Source organism: Cannabis sativa, chromosome X (genome assembly GCF_029168945.1).
Source record: "Cannabis sativa cultivar Pink pepper isolate KNU-18-1 chromosome X, ASM2916894v1, whole genome shotgun sequence".
In the NCBI taxonomy this organism is placed as follows: domain Eukaryota; kingdom Viridiplantae; phylum Streptophyta; class Magnoliopsida; order Rosales; family Cannabaceae; genus Cannabis; species Cannabis sativa.
Window position 1 is genome coordinate 20391479 of NC_083610.1, and position 21259 is coordinate 20412737.

Consider the following 21259-nt stretch of genomic DNA (forward strand, 5'->3'; position numbering starts at 1 on the left):
GGAGGTATAGAGGGAGGTACTCGCACATGTTCTGACATATGCGAGCTGGGTCTACCCTGTATGATGAGGATTACGGTTATGCGGTATGAATTAAGTCGCATCCACGATACCTCGCTGGTTTTATCCTGGGCGAGGTCTAAACTTCGAGAAGTCTCCCCTGGACATTTCAGCCTTCACTGGAAGTCTGGATACACGTGTCCTTCAAAGAGGGGTCTGGTCTCGAGTTTCTAAGTGAGAGAAATCTCACTATAACAATTAGAATAGTAGTGACCCAGCTCAGCTCAGAAAAGAACAGAAATATGACCAAAGAAACGTTTTCTAAAGCTTTCTGTTCCTCTTTTTACCTTTTCCTCTTTATATAATAATCACCACTCATTTTGTTTTAACACAACTAGATGATGGGGATTTTACATATCTATACTCTGTTTAGAATAAAAATGTCAATTTAACTTACAAGATAGGTTATCTGCTTCTAATGGAAATGAGGCAAGGGAACATGGGACATGACACCATCACTTCAAACTTGTTAAGTTTTCTTTAAAGTAAATATGTAACTTTTATTAATTTGTTAAATTCCTAAAATAATAAGACTACTTCAATAAGAATATGACCCATGTTGAAGACTTCTGGAAAAGAACAATATGCTCTAACCAACCATGTAATTTTACATTTACATGGTAATTTTAATTTACTTATATTCTTAATATAAAATTATCTATATAATAATTTATTTCTAATGATTTAGTTTTTATTTTGAGAAATTTTCAAAAATACTATTTTTTATCTTTTATTTATAATGATTATTGCTTTCAAACTGGTTGTTTTTCCATTAATTGTTACTTCATCAATTTTACTGATTAGTGTACCCGTTGTATTTGATTCTCCTGATAGTTGGTCGGGTAATAAAAATGTTGCATTTTTCGGTACATCATTATGGAATGGATTAGCCTTTCTGGTAGGTATCCTTAATTTTCTTATCTCTTGAACCCGGTCGTTCTAGGTCCAAAAACGACCCCTCCCCGAATTCTTACGGCCTAAATTTGTATTTATAAAAATACGATTGTAAAATTTTAAATTTACAAAAAATACACTTTACTCAACAAAAAGTAAGAAAATACCAAAAAAAAATGAGAAATCAACCTCACGACGACTATATATCAACTATAAATAAATTATAAAACAATTAAAAGTAACTAGAGAAACAACCACACGACAACTATAAATAAACTATAAACAACTAAAAAATAGTTTATTATTTTTACTGAAAATGTATTTTTTGTAAATAAAATAGTTCAAAGCGTAAAAGATAAAAAAAATTTTGTGTTTTGTATATTTGTAATTTTTGGTTTATTACGTAATTTTTTTTTTCATCGATCAATTAGAAGCCCTCATTCGTTCCTTGGGTGAAAGAGTAGGGACGAAGCCAAGATAAATGTCGAGAGATTATTATTGATTGATTTGAAGCACGAAGAAGATCTTAATCTCTATTGGGTAGTCAATGATTTATCGATTGGCTTAAGTTATTTGGGTGTTATTATTTCTCATTGTGTCATTCATATATGTCTATTGGCCCTTTATTTTGTGCTCTAATCTTTTGTGATTGAGCATTACAACATAGTTGGTCATATTATTTTCTTTATTTATGATCTAAATAATGAGGTTGTTATGTCTTAATTTTTATTGAAAGATTATTAGTTAATAATTATTAACAGGTCGATTCTCTCGTAATGTTCATTTGATATAGAAATTTAGTATTTTTCACATTTTAGTACTTGATCGCTATAGGCTTATTAGACCCTTAATTGAGGTTGTTGTTTGATTTTTTTTATTTGGTATGCCTATTGCCTAGTATTGTTGATTTTGCTTTATGAGTTATATTTTTATATAATGAATTTTATCTAATTTACTTTTTAATAAATATTTCTGTTTTTTCTCTAAAAAAAGAGAAAAAGATATTGGAGTTTCAAATTCTAAAAACATGTTTGTTAGTACATTTGCTTACTATTTTACTATAAGCAATTACCCATATGTAACTATCCTAGTAATTACACGAAAATTGGCAATTACGTCATAAGCAGGGCCGGCCCTAGGTATAGGTGGGCTAGGCCCGTGCCTAGGGCCCATATTTTTCGGTGCCCAAAATAAAAAAATAAACAAATTTATTAGGCTTTTATTTATCTAAATTTTAAGTGTATTGTAAGCAATAAATATTCATAGTTTAGTTGGTTGAGGTGGATGACATATTATTCAAGGTCATGAGTTCATATCCCATAACACTCTTCTTTTGATATTTTTTTTTATATTTTTTAGGGCCCCAAACTTTAAGGAAAATTTACAAAAATACTGGAATTTAGGTTAACTTTTACAAAAATACTGTCACACGGAAAAAATTTCAAAAATACTGTTTTTTATAAAACATCAGTAGAACACAAAACAGAACAACTCAAAACAACAGTAGAACAACTAAAAAACACAGGTAGAAGACTAGTGAAAACTTAACACAATATACTGTAGTATGAAACTTATAAAAAAATACAGTAAAAAAGTAAAAAATACTGCCTGTCAGTATTTTTGTAAAAAAAGAGCAAAAATTAGTATACCATGTAAATTTTCTAAATTTAATTCGCCTTCGGCTCATATATTCTCAGGGCTGGCCCTGGTCCTAAGATCACTTATAACAACTTCTCTAAAAATAAAGAAGTTTTAAAAAATTAAAAAAAAACTGTACTAAAAACATGGTACAAAAGATATTCTAAACTCCTTCATTTTTATGTTTATTTAAAATACATTATTCATGTTCTACATTTATAGAATAAATATTCGTTGTTTTAAAAATATTTTATTGATTGTTTTGAGTTTTTATGATTATTTTTTATGGAGATATATGTATATATTAATATTATATATTAAAAATGAATAAAATATAATAATTTTTTTTGAAAATAGGCAAGATGGGTTGTAAACCGTTAGATTTTGTAAATTTTGGATGGATCACTCTAGTTTTAAAGATACTGTGATGGCCAACTGGAGTAAAAAGTTGTTGGGTAAAAACCTTAGCAAAATCATGGACAAACTTAGTAGACTGAAACACTGCCTTAAGGGCTTTAGTAGGAAGAAATTTGGTGATTTTGCTCAAAACTATCAACTGGCCAAAGATGATTACATTACTGCCCAAATTTGTCTTGCTAGTAGTCCTATAGATATCGCATTTTATGTTGAAGAGCAAGCCTCTATGGAGCTGTTTGCAACCACCCATAAAAGATATGCCAACTATATGCAACAACTTAGTAAAATCACTTGGCTTCATTATGGTGATGACAATTCCAAGTTCTTAATTGAGGATTGAGGATTAAGATAGTGTCCTTAATCATTATTTTAAGATAGTATCAAGAAGAGAAAGGAAGCTAATCGCATAACCACCTATATGGTTGATGGTGTGGTAATTGAGGATTAAGATAGAATTTTATGGGGGCTGAAAGTTCAGCTTTAAGTAGATTAATTGAGGGATGTTTGGATAATGGACATATGTTTTCTTTACAACAACAAATCCAAATTATCAGACCCTTTTCGAAAAAAGAAGTTAAGGATGCTATGTTCAGTATTAACCAATTTAAAAGTCTGGGACCAGACGGTTTTGGTGCTGGGTTTTTCAAGGGGCTTTGATCTGAGATAGGAGACAAAATTTCAGAAGCAATTCTTTCCTTTTTTGAGACTGATTTAATATCAAAGAATCTGAAAAGAACCACCATTTCTCTGATTCCTAAATCAAACAACCCTACTTTAGTTGTGGACTACAGGCTCATTGCTTGTTGCAATACTCTTTATAAGTGTATTTCCAAGTTGATGTGTTCAATATTAGGTGAGATCTTACCCTCTCTAGTACATAGCAATTAAGAAATGTTTATCAAGAAAAGATTGATTGCTCACAGTATCCTAATTTTCCAAGATTCGCTCAAAGGTTACACCAGGAAAAACGTGTCTTCTCGGTGCTTGATGAAGATAGATCTTAGCAAGACATACAATACGGTTGATTGGCAATTCATCTCAGACTTAATGGCTTGTGCTTCCCAGCCAAGTTCATTAAGTGGATTCTGGTTTGCCTTTGTGATACTTCTTATACTTTGATGATGAATGGTAGATTGCATGGCTCTTTTAAAGAAAAGAAAGGTCTTCGTCAAGGAGACCCCATTTTCCTCATTCTTTTTGTGCTTGTTATGGAGTACCTCACCCGACTACTTTCTATTTCCCCAGGAACTAATGGCTTCGGGTTTCACCCAATGTGTAAGCAGTTGAAGCTCATTAATCTCTATTTTGCAAATGATTTAGTTATTTTTTGCAAGGGTAATGCTTCCTCACTTACCATACTAAATGAAGCATTAGTTGAGTTCTGCAAAGCCATGGGGTTAGCTGCTATTAGAGCTAAATCCTCCATATATTTTGGGGGCATTTCGGTTGAGCTTAAAAAGTGCCTGTTATATATTGTTGATATGGAGGAAGGATCATTCCTTTTGAAGTACTTTGGGGTTAAATTGTATCCTACCAAATAGAAATAGGCTGAGTGTGTTGGCATAATTGAAAAAGTTCAAAAACACCTTCATGGTTGGAGTAGTAGACACCTTTCTTTTGCTGGTAGAGCTTAGTTTGTTCATACAATATTATTGGGAATCGGAAATTATTGGATGAGCTTATTCATCCTTCTTCAAAAAGTCACTAAGGAAGTTGACAAGCTTTGCAGAGATTTTCTTTAGGGTATCTCTGACAACCGAAGTAAATTACACTTTGCTTCATGGAAGAAAGTGTGTTTGCTAATGCATTATGGAGGCATTGGGTTCCGAGAAGGGAAAAAATAGAATATAGCTCTAATGGTCAAATACATTCGGGTCATATCCATGAAACATGATAACCTTTGAGTTCGATGGGTTAATGCAATTTATATGAAGAATGAAGATTTTGGGACTTTCAACCCAGAGCAAAATACTAGCCGGTACTTTCATAAACTTGTTAATCTGCGTGACAAGATTGATAGGCATGTTGTTTTTGAGGCAGGAAAGACTGGTGTTTTTAAAGTTAAACACTTTTATCAGTCTCTATTAATAGATTTAAAGATCTCTTTTCATAAAGAGATTTGGCACAAACTTAAATCCCAAAGCATTTAGTCAGATTCATTCATCTTGATTCTCTCTTATGTCCTGTTTGTGAAAGTGATCTTGAGTCTCATGGTCACCTCTTCTTTGCTTGCCCCTTCACTAAGAGTGTTATCCTTGAGGTCATCAAGTGGCTGAGTCAGTTTGATTGGTCTCCTAATCTTGAGGATTGGCTGATTGGGTTGAAAGGTAGTAGAAATAACGTGGTTGTTAACATTAAATCAGCAGTAGTAGTTGCGATCACCTACATAGTGTGGTGCAATAAGAATAATTATGCTTTTGAGAGATATTGTGAACCTGCTACGGTCCTAAGCAAGAAGATCAAGTAAAGCATTGAAGCTAGAGTGATTTATCTTAACCATGCTAAAATTAAAAAAAATGAAAAAGATGTAATTAACTTGATAAACAATTTTTTATTTGTATGTTGGGGCTTGTCCTCCTTTTGGTTTTGAATTTGCTTGGTTGGTGGAATAAAATTCATTTATCTTATTCTAAAAAAAACTATTAAATATATATATTTTTCTATATTACACATATTTGGTATTTTTCTCAAAGTCATGCATTTTTAAAAAATTAAAAGGCCCCAACTAGCAAGCAACCAATCACGTTCAATATAATATGTGCTAATTTTATTATTTATTTACCTATTTTAGAAAAAGTAGAAGATAAAACCTATTTCAATATTAATATTAATTAGAGGAAATTACACTCTATACTCACTTTTTGTTTCATATTTTAATTTTTACCTTTATTTTACTACTCTTTAATTTATACCCACTTTTATAAGTTATATTCTCATTATGTGCATTAAGAAATCTAATTTTAATAAGTTTTGTGAGATTATGTTTGGTAATTTGATTATAAAAGTGGGTATTTATCAATTAATATTATTTTAGAGTTATATTTAGTTAATGTATAATAAAAATGGGTAGTATTCAACTTATCCCATTCAATTATTAGTATTCGAAATAATAAAATATGGAATACATGTTAAAAAAGAAAAACAAAACGTGTTTGTTGTAACTTTCAGAAGTTGCATCAAAAGATGTAATTTTCCTTTCGATGTTCCACCGCACTCCCTGAATAATCTGGGCTGAGCAATAATAGGCCCAACTCTATCCCAAGCCCAGGCTTGTCCTTATACTTACACTTTAAAAAAAAAATGTAAAAATAAAAAAAGGACAATATAAAAAGATATAGAGTCTAATTTCATCCAATTAGTAAAGCTATTTTTAGGGTGGGGCGGCTGGGTCGTTGCTGAAGGCCCCTCAACCCAAGAGGCAATGAAACCATTGCACGGGCCTTACTCGGGTCTACCGACACACCTTCCCCATATAAAATAATATGGAAGAAATTACACTCTATATCCTTTTTATATTGTCCTCTTCTTTAAAGTTTATCATTTTTACTTTTTTTTTAAACATTGTACCAATTTTACTCCTATTACTCAATGTGACTTTCTTATGTGAGGGTATTTTGGGTACAATATATAAAAAGAGGTATGTTTCAATTAAATATAAAATTAGAGATAAATTTGATTAATTGACTAATAAAAGTGGTATTTTTCAACTTATCCCTAAAATATGCTCCAAATAGACAATGTGTTTTTCCAAACTCACATTTCTTCAAATTGGCATACAACTTATGTTGTTGTAGTACTTCACAAATAGTAGCTAAATGGTTTTAGTGACTTCCCACATATTGGTTGTAAATGAGAATATCATTCAAGAGAATAGAAGACGTCATTCACAATGTCTGTTATGAGTTCGAAAAGTCATCAATGGCGAAGGCCAGTTTTATGGTAAAGACTTATGATTGAGCTTAAAAATTATAGTTGCATTGTGCAACTCATCAAGAAGTTCGTTAATCATGAATATTTTGTTCAATTTCCCCTTCCTGAAATCTGGTTTTTTTTTTTAATTTAAATTTACATTCTGTTTGTAGTTAAAGCTATTATGATACTGGTAACTTACTGGTAATTTCTACAATATATAATAGTAACTTATTATTGAGGTCACTGTTTGGTACAAATTCTGCAAAAAAACGTTCTCTTCCTAAATTCTTATATAATCAGTTTTCTAGATCAACACATGTTTTTTCACATCTTTTATAAAATAACTGAAAAGAAAGAGAAAAGTGACTCAAGATAATGGTTTTGTGATCATCACTAGTAACAAGAGCGATTCACATGTGTTCTATCCATATTATTTAGTAGAACATTTATTGTGTTATACGAATGGTTACAATTGTTTGTATCATAAAACAAGACAATCTTCCATTGAACAAAAAGAGGGGGCAAATCTAAAATAACATTATTACATGATAAAAATGAATAAAATCTTGAGAAAAATCTCAATTATGGACTCCCCTTAAGAATCTGACTACATTTTAAAATCAGAAAAGGAAAAATATTAAAAACCTCTAAGGGGATGTTCTGTTTCAGAATTAGGATAAGCAAAAACTGTTTAAATATTATTTTCGGTATTGTAAACTATTTAAATTAGACTAAAAACTTTACTGGATACTGAAAAAATAAGGATGTGTACCAAAATACCTGGTCTACTAAATAAATTTCCAAAAATAAATTAATATAAATGCTACAGCTACCCTTGAAAAAAAGTAGGAGAAAAAAGAAGCATTAAAGTGAAAAATTAAGGCATTAAAAAAATCTAAGCAAGATGGCAAAGAAAAAAAGAAAAAGAAGAAGAAAAAACTCAGTTACCAATCACAAAAAATGTGGAACAGAGTTGAATTTAGCTGCTTCTTTATGGAATTCCAGGTAGTGTTGTCTTAGCAATTTCCTAAGTGGATTCCAAACTCAAGAAACCAGTTACCATGGAGTGATGCTTGGAATCATGAAACTCTTTTGCTCTTGTAGCCAAAGCTCTTCTAATAACTGAAGCTTTGAGCTCAATCGAAGTGTCCACAAAACTAGTGTCACCATGAGAGTGAGAACAACTTTGGTCAATGAAAGAGTGACCTTCAAACTCATCAACCAAAGCTGAATAATCTTCTCTCATTAACAAAGCATTATGAAGAATTGAACAAGCACCAATATAAGCAACAGCAGTCTTAGCTTCTTCCTCTATTGGTTGACTCAAAACACCCCAATTCTTCAAACTAGCAATGGTTTGAAGTGCAGAGACTCGAATTCTATGGTGGGATTTGTTGAAATGTTCCTCACTCGAGCCAGGAATGGCATCTTCGAAAGGAACCATTAACCAGGGAAGTAAAGGATACCCTTTATCTCCAATCAAGAACTGTTCTATGGCGACCCCATTAAGGTAAACTGGAGGTGAATTCAAGAGATTGCCTTCTTCAATATCTTTATGCAAAGTTGAGAGCTTAAGTACCTTTGAATCACTCTTGTTGCCTCGAAATCCAGCTACGATGCTGAGAATTCTTGAAGATGAGTCAACCAGGATTTGGGCAGCGATTGTTTCTTCGCTGGAATTGTCATTCTGTTCCTTGATTCCATTACCTCTGACGATTTTGAACCTCGCGCAATCGATGACACCACAACAATTGGGGAAACCAGTCTTTTCATTTAAGGCGGAAGAGACTGATTCTAGCTCATTGGGGTTTAGGAAGTTGACCCAGAAACGGAAATCAGTGCAGAGAACCCTACATAATTGTTTCGCGCAGAATCTCGCGACCCATTCGGAAACCCCGAATTGAGTAGAGATTGTCTGGTAATCGGAGCCGGTGGCCAGTCGGAATAGACCAATTGCGAGACGGAGCTCGGCGGAGAGGTTGAGTGGCGAACCGACCGGGTCACGACAATCGAGTAACGGTTCGAGAGAACCGGCGAGCCACTCGAAGGTCTCGGAGGTCATCTTAAAAGAATTCCTGAACGAATCTGGGCTCCGAAGGGGACTATGTCCGACACTGCCTGGTGAAATTTCATCTCCAGGGTCGGAATTCAGGTCTAAGAAATGGGTTCTCTTTCGTTTGCGGGAAACGGCAAAATGGGAGAAGACGGCGGCAATTTCTTGGGAAGAAAGGAAACGATGGATGAGAGAGGAAAAAGTGTGATTAGAATTGGAAGAATCGAGGGAGAGAGGAGTTGAGGAAGAGAAGAGGAGGAGGAGGAGAAGAAGGAGCTGTGAGATTAAGGAAGAAAGTAAGGCTGGGAGCTGCTGCTTTCTTCTTGTGGAGTCCATTAAAATTGGATTTTCCGGGAAAAAGAGTTAGGATTTTCTCGGGAAATGAAAGGAGAGAGTTTTTGTTTTTGGTGTGCGTGGAAACCGAATACAATAGCCACACCTGGCTTCGGCTGCCTGCTCAGCCGGGTGCGGCTGGAAATTTCACTTGGAGTCACGTGCTCTCATTTTTTTTTTTTTTTTAAATAAAAGTAGAAACTTCGTTAAATAGCTAAATCGGCTATTACAATAGAGTGAAGAGCGGAAAGTATATTGCTCTCAGAGAAAATATGACCAGCCTAATAACAAAAACTGCAAGCCAGATAATATTCGACTTTGTTAGTAGATCTTTTAACATGACAAACTTTAATATCATTCAAAGAAAATAGAAGATTTTTGTACTCTTGGACAAGAAGACCAAAAATAGATGGTATTTTAACAAAGCTATTAAGAGATTGAATTGCAACAAAGGAGTCAATTTCCACCACAATATTGTTCAAACTCTTCCTCTTTATCTAGTTTAGGGTCTTCTTGATACTCACTATCTCAGCCATCGTTACTTGCGAACCACTAGTTGAATACATAGCAAAAGCCTCCATGACAATACTATTATAATTCCTAGCAACGAAACTTGTACCAAACGCGTTTTTTGGTGAAAAAATTGCTCAAACCACATTAATCTTGATTATATCTATCACAGGTTTAGTCCAATAATCTTTGCTGCCAACAATATCAGGTTCGTGAAGCAACGACTCAATGCGACGAGACTGAGCATATCTCCATTGATCAAGAACGTGCCCTCATTCTTTATTTGGGTTTCATATCAATTATACTAGGGCACTTATGACATATGTAATATTATTATTGGTGGTATTTAATATCGTGTTTTTTTAATTTAATAAAGAGAAATACTAAAAAGTATTATTGGTATCTATCACCATCTTCCGTGTTATATATACTGTTATTGGTATAATTAATTATCGGGTCTCATATAACTTAAGAAAATAGTTTTTAGGGATTATCACGAACCAATCATAAGGTGTTGGACACCACTTGTACTCAATAGCAATACTCTTTGATAAAGATTATAGAGAAATTCTAACTAATTATAAGATGTCAAGTTATAGAGGTGCTACACAACTTAGTGTCCCATAGCAATGTTCAATAGTAATACAAGATAAAGTGAAAAAAAAAAAAAAAAATATTTGTAAAAATAAGTCTAGTGTTGTTTGGGAAAATAAAATAATAATAATTATAGTGTCAATATTATTGAAAATTATTATATTACACCCCTTCTATAAAGACATGTTCTGGTTGACTCTTATATATGTGTTGGTATTGAGAAAAAAAAAATAGTATAATTTTTTTTATAATCGTGTATGTTGTAGATATTTAAGGTCAAATATAAATTTTTAGATTTTATGAATAATTTATCGTATTGAAAATAAGATTCAAATAATTACTTACCACGCGTATAAGAAAAAATAATCGCGCGTGTAACAAAATATTTAAACTTTATTTTCGTCATCGTAAACTATTTAAAATTTTCAAAAAATTTGCAAATAGTTCTAAATAACTACAACGTACACTAAAATAACTAAAAATGCCTCCTTGATGCTAAAACACATAGTGAGTCTACCAAAACACTCTTTTAAGGAGTGTCCTATAATTTTACCCAATTTTATAAGGGAAATTTAACTTTTCATGCATTCATTAGGTAAAATTAGTTCCCTAAATTTATGGTAAGGTATATTGGTTATATATGTCAACATTTCTATTTTTCTCATAATACCCTTCCCTATACTCTCCTCCCTATCTTTCTTCACTCTTTTCACTCTCTTCATCCTCCTCCCGATTCTCTCTTTCTCCTTTATCAAAGTCACACTAAAATTACCAATGTTACCTACATCTTGTCTCTTCAATGTTTGATACTCCATTGAACCAACACCAAAGCAAGACCTTGTTGAGGCACCGAAGAAATTTGAGAACAATCATGGGTAAGTATTTTTTTTAATAGTTCTTAAATTTGGGTTAGAATGTTGTTTTCATAATTGATCTATGGGTTGTTGTTGTTATTTTGTTATTTTGTGTGTTGAAATAGTTGTTGCGTGTGAATACTGCAGTTTTCTTGGAATCTGCTTTTTTTGTCTGGTCCGATAGGACCCAATATGGGCCTGATGCTAGTTTGATTTGGTTCTTGGATCTAAGGACAGAGATGAAGGCCTGACGAGCCTGATAGGGGGACAATTATAGTCTAATCGTTATTTTTGGTTTGGGACATTGATGATGGGCCGATGGGTGGCTCAATACAGTTTGATAATTTGTGGGGTCGTGTGCGTGTTCGATATTCTGTCTGATGTGATGTCCAATTGCATGTGATTTTGTGGCTTTTTTAAACACTTTTCTCTTAGCCTCCTGCATTTCCCGCTTCCAAATCCAACAATTTTTCTTAATGTGGCCTGGCTTGCCATAGTGAAAGCAGCCATCAATTCTGCTTCTAGATTTTGATCTACCTTTGGACTTGTCATTTTTATACCTGCTTTCTTTGTTTTGACTTCTCCCCCTATTTTTTGAAATAAGGGCTTGAGACTCCACACCTCTCGCCTTGTTTTGCTTTTCAAATGAAACCAAGGCCTCTGCAATGACTTCATACTCCAACTTGTCATTCCCATAAGTAAGAGTTGTGATAAGGTGATCATATGATGGAGGAAGTGTTGCCATTATCAACACAACATTTTCCTCATCAGTAAACTTTACTTCAAATCTTATCAATTGAGAAATCATGCCATTAAAATTACTCAAATGTTAGAGCATATCCGCATTGTCTTGCTTTCGCATTTGGTACAACTCCTTCCACAAGTAGAACTTGTTAGAAAGATTCTTGGACATGTACACATTCTCTAAAGTCTCCCAAATTTCTTTAGTCGTCTTGCACTCTTTCGATTCTAGATTTTGCAAGACGCTATCTGAAAGATTTAGACGAATTCTACTGGCTGTGATCTCGTCTATCTCCTTCCAGTCTTCTTCCTTCATCGTACTAGGCTTTTTCTGTATGCCTAATAACGCTTTGTGGACCTTCTGCTGAATAAGGATATCCTTCATCTTCCTTTGCCAGAGGAAAAAATTACTGCTACTGCTGAATTTCTCAATTTTTAGTTTTTGGCCTGTCATGTTTCTTGAGTCTCACCAACCTTTGTACTGGTTAGGGGACTCCCAAGAAAGATTGTGTATATTTATCGCAGTCCTATCAACAAAGGATAGGCCCAGACAGTCTTCTAGACAGAATCACCCTTATAAGTGAGTTCTTAGGAAAGACATGGAGAGTCACATGCGAACTACATAAATTCTAGTCTCCTAGACAGAACTACTTACGCCGTACGTAACCAATGACGTTGCAGGAATAGAGCTCCGACCTCTTAGTTATGATTAATTGTTGGGAATAATGGACAGTATTCCAATTCCCCTTCAAGATCAATATTTGTGGGAAAATACAATGGGGACTCCGAAATTCCTTTCTGATGTGAAAGATCAGTCAAAGCTGCAATCACAGAGCACATTCAAAATTTTTGGATATCTTCCAATGTAAATAGTACTTTACGAATAATAATCAAAATACTAAATGCACACAAGAAAAATTATCTCGTGACAAATAAAAACCACGGTAAACCTTCCACTATAACAATAATAATGGGTACACAATATTATATTGTCAAGTTTTGACAAATACTTGAGGAATACACTCAAAACTCTCACACTCACTAGTGTGGCAATCTCACCATCTCTCTACAAAATATTTTTTTATAATTTTGTAAGAACTCTCTTTTTCTCATTCTCTTAGATTTCTCTTACTAAGAGGTATTCTCACTATTTTTCTCTCAAGAGCCTCACTATTCACTCTTGGAATAGCTTGTGATGATTGTAATGAGATGAACAAATGAAAGGGATTTATAGGCCTCCTTGGATGTATGAACAAGACACAAAAATCAATCTTGCATTAAATGCGTAGTTAAAAATGTGTATATGCCTCAAGTCAAAAATTACTATTGTAACTTTTTCACATGGTTGAAAAACAACCATTACCCATCAAAATTGATGACAATTTTATCAATTCATCTCTTATTCCAATATTCATTTCAATAATAAACTAAATATCATAATTAATTTTTATTACTATTCTTATTTCATTACATTCTACCAAATCAAAAGTCACACTAACTCCTACCTCTTACTTGTCTAAGGCCACTCTATAACTAAATTTATAAATGAGTTGTTTACAGTGTCTCACTAAATTTAGTGGGTATTGTAGACCACCTTATTTTTTTTAAAAAATTTTATAATTAAATAATACTCTTAAGAAAAAAAATTAAATAATTATTGGATTTAATAAATATTTAGTATTAAAATATTCTTATTATATTAATAAAATAATAAAATAATAAAGAGTATAAAATTTGTTAGAAATTTTAATATTATAATTGGAATTGAAAAAAAAAATCGTGCTAAAATAATAATTTTTTAGTGTTAATTTAACACTAAATTTAAATTTTACTATTGGAAGTCACTTTCTATCACTAATATTATTTGTCTTAAAAAATAAAATAAAATACATATTTGCCTAGTCTAAGCATAGTTGGCAACCATGTTTTCATTCTTGAACAACATACTCTTTCTAATTGGTGATTATCTCTTTCTTAATTCTAGTGGACAATATTTTTCCTCACATTACTATGTCAGAAGAAAAAGAGGTATAACATTACCCATATTTTCTCAGATTCTTCCTCCATCCAACCAAACATAATAATAATAATAATAATAATAAAATAATAATAAGATTAAGAAAAATAAAAGATGAATAAAACAACTAGAGTACATTACATTGTACATGAGATTTATGAAAGAGGCCCAGCCCAACTAAGAAGTAGTGAAGTACAGCTTTCACCCAACTTAGCTGTTGCAAGCTTCCACTGTTCCACCACCACAGGAGGGACAACAAATTAAGTAGGAATAGTTGAAATGAAAACAAAAACAGAGACAATTATTATAAAAAATTACATCACTTTTTCTTCTTCTTTTTATATCTTACTCTTAGTAAGAGAGTCTTAATATACTAATTTACAATTTTTAAACCCATTATTTTTCATATATAGGTATTTATTGGAATCAACAAAGTAGATGCTTGAGCCTTGAGTTGAGATGAGAAAGATGTAATTGGGATGTCCTTATTCCTTACCAAAATAATACCATTTTGCCAATTAAAATATGAAACATATATATATGATTTGAAAGACAAGAGTACCCACCCAACCCAACCCAACTCAAAATTTAAAATATAATGAATAAATAATAAAATTTCCCACAAGCACTCCTAAGCCACCCAATAATCAAAAAAGAAGCCTTCTTTATAGCCACAAAAGCTTGGAAAAAATAAAAAGAAGGTCAAATCTCCAAACATAATAGTAATCCCCAAAATAGCTTATTATTATTATTATTTTTTATATGGTAACCAAAAAGCTAACTTTGTAATTAACTCAGATTTTGAGTCATGAGTCATGACCTAATAACCCTAATCTTTGATTTTGTTTAATTTATTTTTGGTGGTGGTTGTGGTTATGGCTATGGGTTTTATTTTATTTAATAGTAATTTTATAATTAAATACAAAATTATATATTTTGGAGAAAGGGTTTGTTTTATTGGAAGTAAAGAAACGATGTGGGACCCAAGCTTTGATGCATGCAAGCTACGTGGACAATGAGATGGCTTCCGAGTATTTTTCAGACCCAAACCCAAACCCCAACCCCCACCCCAACCCCACCCATTCAAAAATCTTCAGACATCAGAGATTAGATTCGAGATTACTATACTCTCTTCTCTCTCTCTCTCTTCTCTGCTTCGCCTCTCTCTCTCTTTCTCTCTCTACCCATCCTCTCCATTGCTTACAAGCTCAGGAAATGAGAAATTTGATTAGCTGAAACCTGGGGAGGGACACCATCGAGAGAGAGGGAAAGTGTGAAAACTCAAGAAACGCTTCCGATTCTTGGTCACAAGTAATGGGTTACCTTTATTTGGGGCCAAATTTGATCGAGTAGTTTCGCTTTTGATCTCACTCTTTTTCAGTCTCTCAGGTACTTCTCCTCCTTTGTTGGTTGGTTAATCAACCCTATATTTAGTCATTATATTTTTTTTTTTAATTTTTTTAATTTATTTTGGGTTTTTGACCATCATTTCCTTGTCTACAGAGAAATTTTGATTTTTGATTTTTGGGTTGTTTTGGTTTCCCTTTCGTGATAATTTAAGAGATTTTGATGATCGGTTTCGACCCATTACTTCCTTTTTCCTATAATTTTTTTTTGGGTAAAAGGGAAATTATTCGCTGTTTGGTTTATACTACAATTTCGTTACTTTATATTTGGTTTGGATGAATTGTTGGCATCGGATTATCTACCTCTAAAATGGGTAGATTTGTTGAGTAATAACGCTGCCGGTTTTTCTTCTTTCGGAACTTGCTCGTCTTGTGTGTGTGTGTGTGTTCAGTTTCACAAGCTTGTTCTATTTCAGAGTTATGCTTTAGTATTGTATATGTCTGCCTAATCTTTCGTTGAAGAAGTTTTTGTGTTGATATGTGATGCTAAGTATTAGATCCTTTGTTGCACTCGCCATTGTATCCTTCTTCCCAATTTTGCAATGATATAATAGGTAATTTTGGTGCCAAATCTGAACGCTGAAACTGTGAGAGTTGCAATTGTTTGCTTCAGTTTTGCTATACATATTATGCTTTGATTTTTTCTTTTTCTCCGTTTTCTGAATTATCTAGAAAAGTAATGTGGCAAATATTTCACATGGAAGGTTTCGGAGACAGAAAACGCCACTCACACATGACCAATTGTTTTTTTAGGCTGCTATTCTTTGGGTTTTTGTGTGGCATTGTGTACTGCATAATGTGAAATAATTTTTGCTTGCACTCTCTATTTCAACCATGGTGTGTTTAAATGTGGTATCCGGCTGATGGAAATAATATGATCAATTATACTTTTTGAAGAATTCTTAGTCTTTTTAGCCTCTTATATACAATTAGGGTACCATGTTCTGAGTCTGAGGAGCTGGTTTTTAAAATAAAAACAATATCATATATACTTTGGTGTCATTATTTAGAAAATTATATCTCAACTTTGAAATTTGAAATTTGAACTTTGTGCTTGTTTTTTGAGTTTTCTGTTCTAAGCGGGTGTATCTCTTTCTTTTTTTTTGATTTCAGGTGTGCCCAAGAAGTGTTTTTTGCGGTCACCAATTCTGTAGGAGGTTTCATTATTGTTCATTGTTCTGAACATTGATTTGGGGGAGCATACCTATTCTGATGCAAGGAACAGGGAGAAGCATTAATCTGTTTCCAGAAAGTGTGGATATTGTTGGGCAGGGGTCAGATTCACACAGTGGTATGAATCAGCAGACCACTTCCAATAGCATGATACCTCCTGTAGAAAGTCGGTGGTCCAGTTATGCGACTCCTGGTGAGTTATTTGTCAATGCTGGTAATAATGAAGTACAGAACTTTGCTTCTACAAGTGAGCCTACTGGATCTGGTCTCCGAAATCAGATCAATGATGATGGGATTAAGATCGAAAATGGTAGGTCATCTTCTTATGGTTCTCAACTCACAGTTGGTTCAATGTCTGACGAAGTTCTTTTTCCTGAGACTTCTATCATTAGTCTTGGTAGTGATCAGGTAAGAAATGGGCATTCCTTCTTGCAAGGTTCTAGCTCTAGTCATGTCCATCAGAACATGAATTTAAATGCAGGATTTGTTAGCAATAGTGGTAATGGTGATCAGAGGTTTGAAGCTAGTTTAGGCTCAGATCTCTACTTGTCAAGCAGACTGGAAATGGAGCAGACATCTAGTACTACTGTGTCATCTGATATTGGTGGAACCTCATCTGGAAACTCTGGTGGTATTGTGGGAAAAAGTGAGAGTAGTTCAGGTACTCTCGGTAACTGGGGTTTATCCTGTAAAAGAAAGGCTCTTGAAGGTACTTCGGGCCAGTCATGTCCTGGCGGGAGTTCTAGCTCTTTTCCGCAATCTGAAAATTCTGCATGGCAAACTGGTGTCACTCGTTATAGTCCTTCTAGCAGTTTACGTTTATCTGCACCGTCATGTACTTTTCCTAGTGGCAGTACTTCAGATCATAGTGACTCGAGGACTGTAGTCACTTCAGGAACAATAGCTTCTGATTCTTTTTCTCCAAATTTTACAGAAATACCAGATACTTCTCGAAGACATTTGGGTGGTGAGTCTAATGGTAGATCTCGACGCGAGTCTTTACTTTTTAATTTAGCCTCTGCAGAAAACTCCAGGCGGTTGTGTCTGCGCTCTCCTCATCAATCACAACACAGTTCTGCCCCATTCAGTGCACCCTTGGACTTGAGATCAACTGCAGCAGCAACAACCAATTCAGGTTCCTCACAAAACCATTCTCGCAGTGTGCATGCCCCTTTATTAGCAGGAAGTGGTACACATCCTTTTCTTTGGAATGGGGCTTCTAATTCAAGAGCGGCAGGCATGCCAACTTCGTTAGCACTTGGAGAAAGAGGCACAGAAGTACGAGAAGAATCAAGCGTATTAAACATGCCAAGACCTAATGTAGAGCATCCTATGTTTCCTTCTGCAAATGAAATAAGAAATTCAGCTCATGATCCAACACTTTCAAGTTTGGCCTCTGGAAACATAAGCACTTCTCTTGGTATTCCTTCTTCTACAAGGATTGTCTCCTCTTCCAGCAGTCCTCCATTATCTACTCCTGCGTGGATCCCTCATCACATTCCACCAACACAAAGCCGTCAAAGAACATTGGAATTTGCACCTTGGTCTCTGTTTCCATCCGTTGATTCTCAACCTGGAGGTCGTAGTGGTCTTTCTATCCCATCACCTCCTGGACCGTCCTCTTCTTCACAGGACACAATAATGTCCTCTGGGCGTAATAGCCAAAACCGTCACCATTCATTACTTAGGTCAGCATTCATGGGGGACAGACAAGGTGAAGATGTTCTTAATATTTCTAATTCACTGAGGGTTTTATCTGCTGACATTGAAGGGAGGCGTCGACTCATATCTGAGGTTTGGTTTATTTTCCTTTTTTCTTTATTTCATATTGTTCTTTCACTTTTTTATTCTTATTTGTATTTTTAAAAATGTTAAGAAATGCATGAATCACCGTTTCCTAATGGATAAAGTTCCAGTCAGAAGTGAATTTGTAGTTGAGCTGAGTCTTCAACAAAACCTGAAAGTTGCATAAACTTGCTGTTTTTTTGTGTAGAGTGATTGATTTTTGATTCTATATTTGTGTAATTACGGAAGGTAATGTTGGATTTGTTACATTAGCATTGTGTTCATGATTGTTGGATTTGTTGGTTGGAGCCTACTCGTGGTACAAAGCTACTTGTGTTCATAATCGAACAGGGTAAGTATATATCAATGGGACAATCAAAATGATAAAGAGTTTCTGGAAGAAGATAATTTTGACAATGATTATATACGTATGCTGTATGCCCAAATTTTATGTAGCAGAGAAATTGACAATTCTTTTTGGAGTGATCAGTTTGACACGCATGTTGCTGATATCGGCGTAATATTTTTCTTTTTGTTACTTTGATATTGTTTTGGCTCTAAAGGTGATTGTTATATGTGTGACCTTCGTACAAAAGGAAAACAAAGTGACCTTTGCAAATGGACTAATAATACTTGAACTGACTAAATATGTTATTCACCATTTAGCAGATTCGTCAAGTCTTGCATGCTATGCGACGGGGAGAAAATTTACAAGTTGAGGTTAGATTTTTATTCTATTTTATTTTTATGCTCCAAGTGATTTAGTATGACAATAGATTTTACTTTGCTTTGGAATACTGTTGCTATTCTTTTTTTTGCTTTATTTACTGAAATAACTTTGCTCGGCTTTGGCTGTCAGTTTTATATTTATGCCTCATGTATTAGTATTACCTTAAAGCCTGTATGTGGTGCCAAATATGCTCTAGTAGATTTAGACCTGTAATGTTTACAGTAAAGCCATTCTTAGTGAAATAGTTTACAATGTCACTTCTATTTTTGTCATCTTCTTGTATTTGAGATATGATTGTTACTTTAGTAGTTGAATCAATTTTAAAACATCACTTTCTGGTTTTAGGTATCTGCTCGGTATATTGGCCTTAGGCTAGCGTTGTTGCTGGATGACTGATGACTGAATAGTTTCTTTATTTTTGATGATGAATGTATGGTTAAATTTTGTACTAATTTTTGATGATGTGCCAGGATTATATGCTCTTTGACCCATTCGTATATCATGGTATGGCTGAAATGCACGACAGGCACAGAGATATGCGCTTGGATGTTGATAACATGTCCTATGAGGTACATAAAAGCAAAGCTGCTCTAGTGGCCTTTACTAGTTGGCATGTTAACATAGCTTAGCTCCTTAATATTTATGTTTACATATTCCCCGTAATTTGGCCTTTTGAAGCAGCCTTTGATATTTGTTTTTCCCATAACATGTCCTTATGGATAATAGGAACTTTTGGCTCTGGAGGAACGCATAGGAGATGTTAGCACAGGACTGAGTGAGGAGATAGTTTTGAAGTTAATGAAACAGCGCAAATATGAACCTATTCCAGTAGAAGCCGGACCAGATCCCGAACCATGCTGCATCTGCCAGGTACTAGTTTTTCAAGTGTTCCCTATCATAAGGAAATAGAAAGAAGAAAAGATGCATACATTACCAGATCTCCTCTTAGAACCATTTCATTTAAGCTCAAGTTTATTTATAACAGGAGGAATACGCTGATGGAGACGATGTTGGAGCCCTCGACTGTGGACATGATTTCCATACTGACTGCGTCAAACAATGGCTTATGCAGAAGAACCTGTGTCCTATCTGTAAAACAACAGGCTTGCTAACGTGAAGGAAGGGAGAAAGCCACCCAAAGCTCTTAATCATAGTATTTTAAGTTTCTCTATAGCTACATTTATCAATTGGTTCCCAAAATAATCTATTTATGAAACTTTTCACTTGAAACTTGTTGTAGTTACATTTATCTGCCTGGTTTCAGGAAAAGATTATAGTGGGGTATGGGAAAGGAACAAAAAAAAAAAAAATTGGTAGAAACCTTTAAATTTGGTTAATGGATTTAGCAATGTATAATTTTAAATCATGGTGACTATAAGAATACATTGGAGTAATATTTGTGAAGTCGTTGAAAACTTCTATTATGATTACTACTTATTTGTCACTATTGATTGACTTTGTTACAGGAGAATTGAAAAAGAGGAGTGCTACCCTAAACTTCTTGTTACAATTTCTTACTCAACTTATACACCTGAAAATATGTTGGAATATTTTTTTTTATTTTTTTATGGGAGTATTTCTTATGCTTACAACATTATCCTGAAAACTATTTGAATTTTTTTAAAAATTTACAGCGATGATATTGTAATTATAAGGAATACGGTTGTGAAAAAAAAAATTTAAAAAATATTTTGGAATGTGATTTTGGACGTGAAGGTTGACTAAGGAGTTGTAATTAGCATTGAAAAATATTCTTGACTCCTAATTGAAGTTGTATTCTGTTGCATAAAAAATAGTTTAGGATTTCTTGAAATAATCACTGATAATAGTTTTCATCGATTTTGCTAGCTTATCATATATATGATGGTTTTTTAGGTACTTTTATTGGATGCATGTATGATTTTTTTGTTGCTAGATGTATACCACAAATGGAAAATTTGATTGGATGATATCCCATGTTATATTTTCACACACGTATTCATTATTTTCATAGATGAGTCTTAGGCTACTTTTTTCCTGATAGTATTAGATTTAATGGAAATTTACATAAATTATTCAAATTTTTTATACATTTATGATTTTTTTTTTTTAATATTTTTATGGTGTACATGAAAATAATAAAAAGATAATATTCAAACATAAAAA

The 21259-nt window shown here is 33.6% G+C and overlaps 3 protein-coding genes across 4 annotated transcripts; 2 read left to right on the top strand and 1 right to left on the bottom strand.

The window, feature by feature from the left end:
* The first annotated feature begins 3016 nt into the window (after positions 1-3016).
* Positions 3017-5473, top strand: LOC133032089 (uncharacterized). Its single transcript, XM_061105919.1, has 4 exons — positions 3017-3240; positions 4139-4523; positions 4941-5083; positions 5203-5473. The coding sequence occupies exons 1-4, from the start codon at positions 3017-3019 to the stop codon at positions 5471-5473; spliced, it is 1023 nt and encodes a 340-aa protein (XP_060961902.1).
* Positions 5474-7683: 2210 nt separating this feature from the next.
* LOC115724036 (protein ALP1-like) lies at positions 7684-9788 on the bottom strand. Its single transcript, XM_030653709.2, has one exon. It carries the CDS (start codon positions 9305-9307, stop codon positions 7946-7948), a length of 1362 nt encoding a protein of 453 aa, XP_030509569.2. The 5' UTR covers positions 9308-9788; the 3' UTR covers positions 7684-7945.
* A 4941-nt stretch (positions 9789-14729) lies between these two features.
* Positions 14730-20611, top strand: LOC115702946 (E3 ubiquitin-protein ligase MBR2). Of its 2 annotated transcripts, none has more exons than XM_030630417.2 (6): positions 14730-15409; positions 16540-18393; positions 19051-19104; positions 19585-19683; positions 19841-19984; positions 20100-20611. In XM_030630417.2, the coding sequence occupies exons 2-6, from the start codon at positions 16639-16641 to the stop codon at positions 20229-20231; spliced, it is 2184 nt and encodes a 727-aa protein (XP_030486277.1). In that variant the 5' UTR covers positions 14730-15409; positions 16540-16638; the 3' UTR covers positions 20232-20611. The 2 variants fall into 2 exon arrangements, with proteins under 2 accessions (XP_030486277.1, XP_030486278.1); XM_030630418.2 differs by having other exon boundaries at positions 14811-15409; positions 19054-19104.
* The last annotated feature ends 648 nt before the right edge of the window (positions 20612-21259 follow it).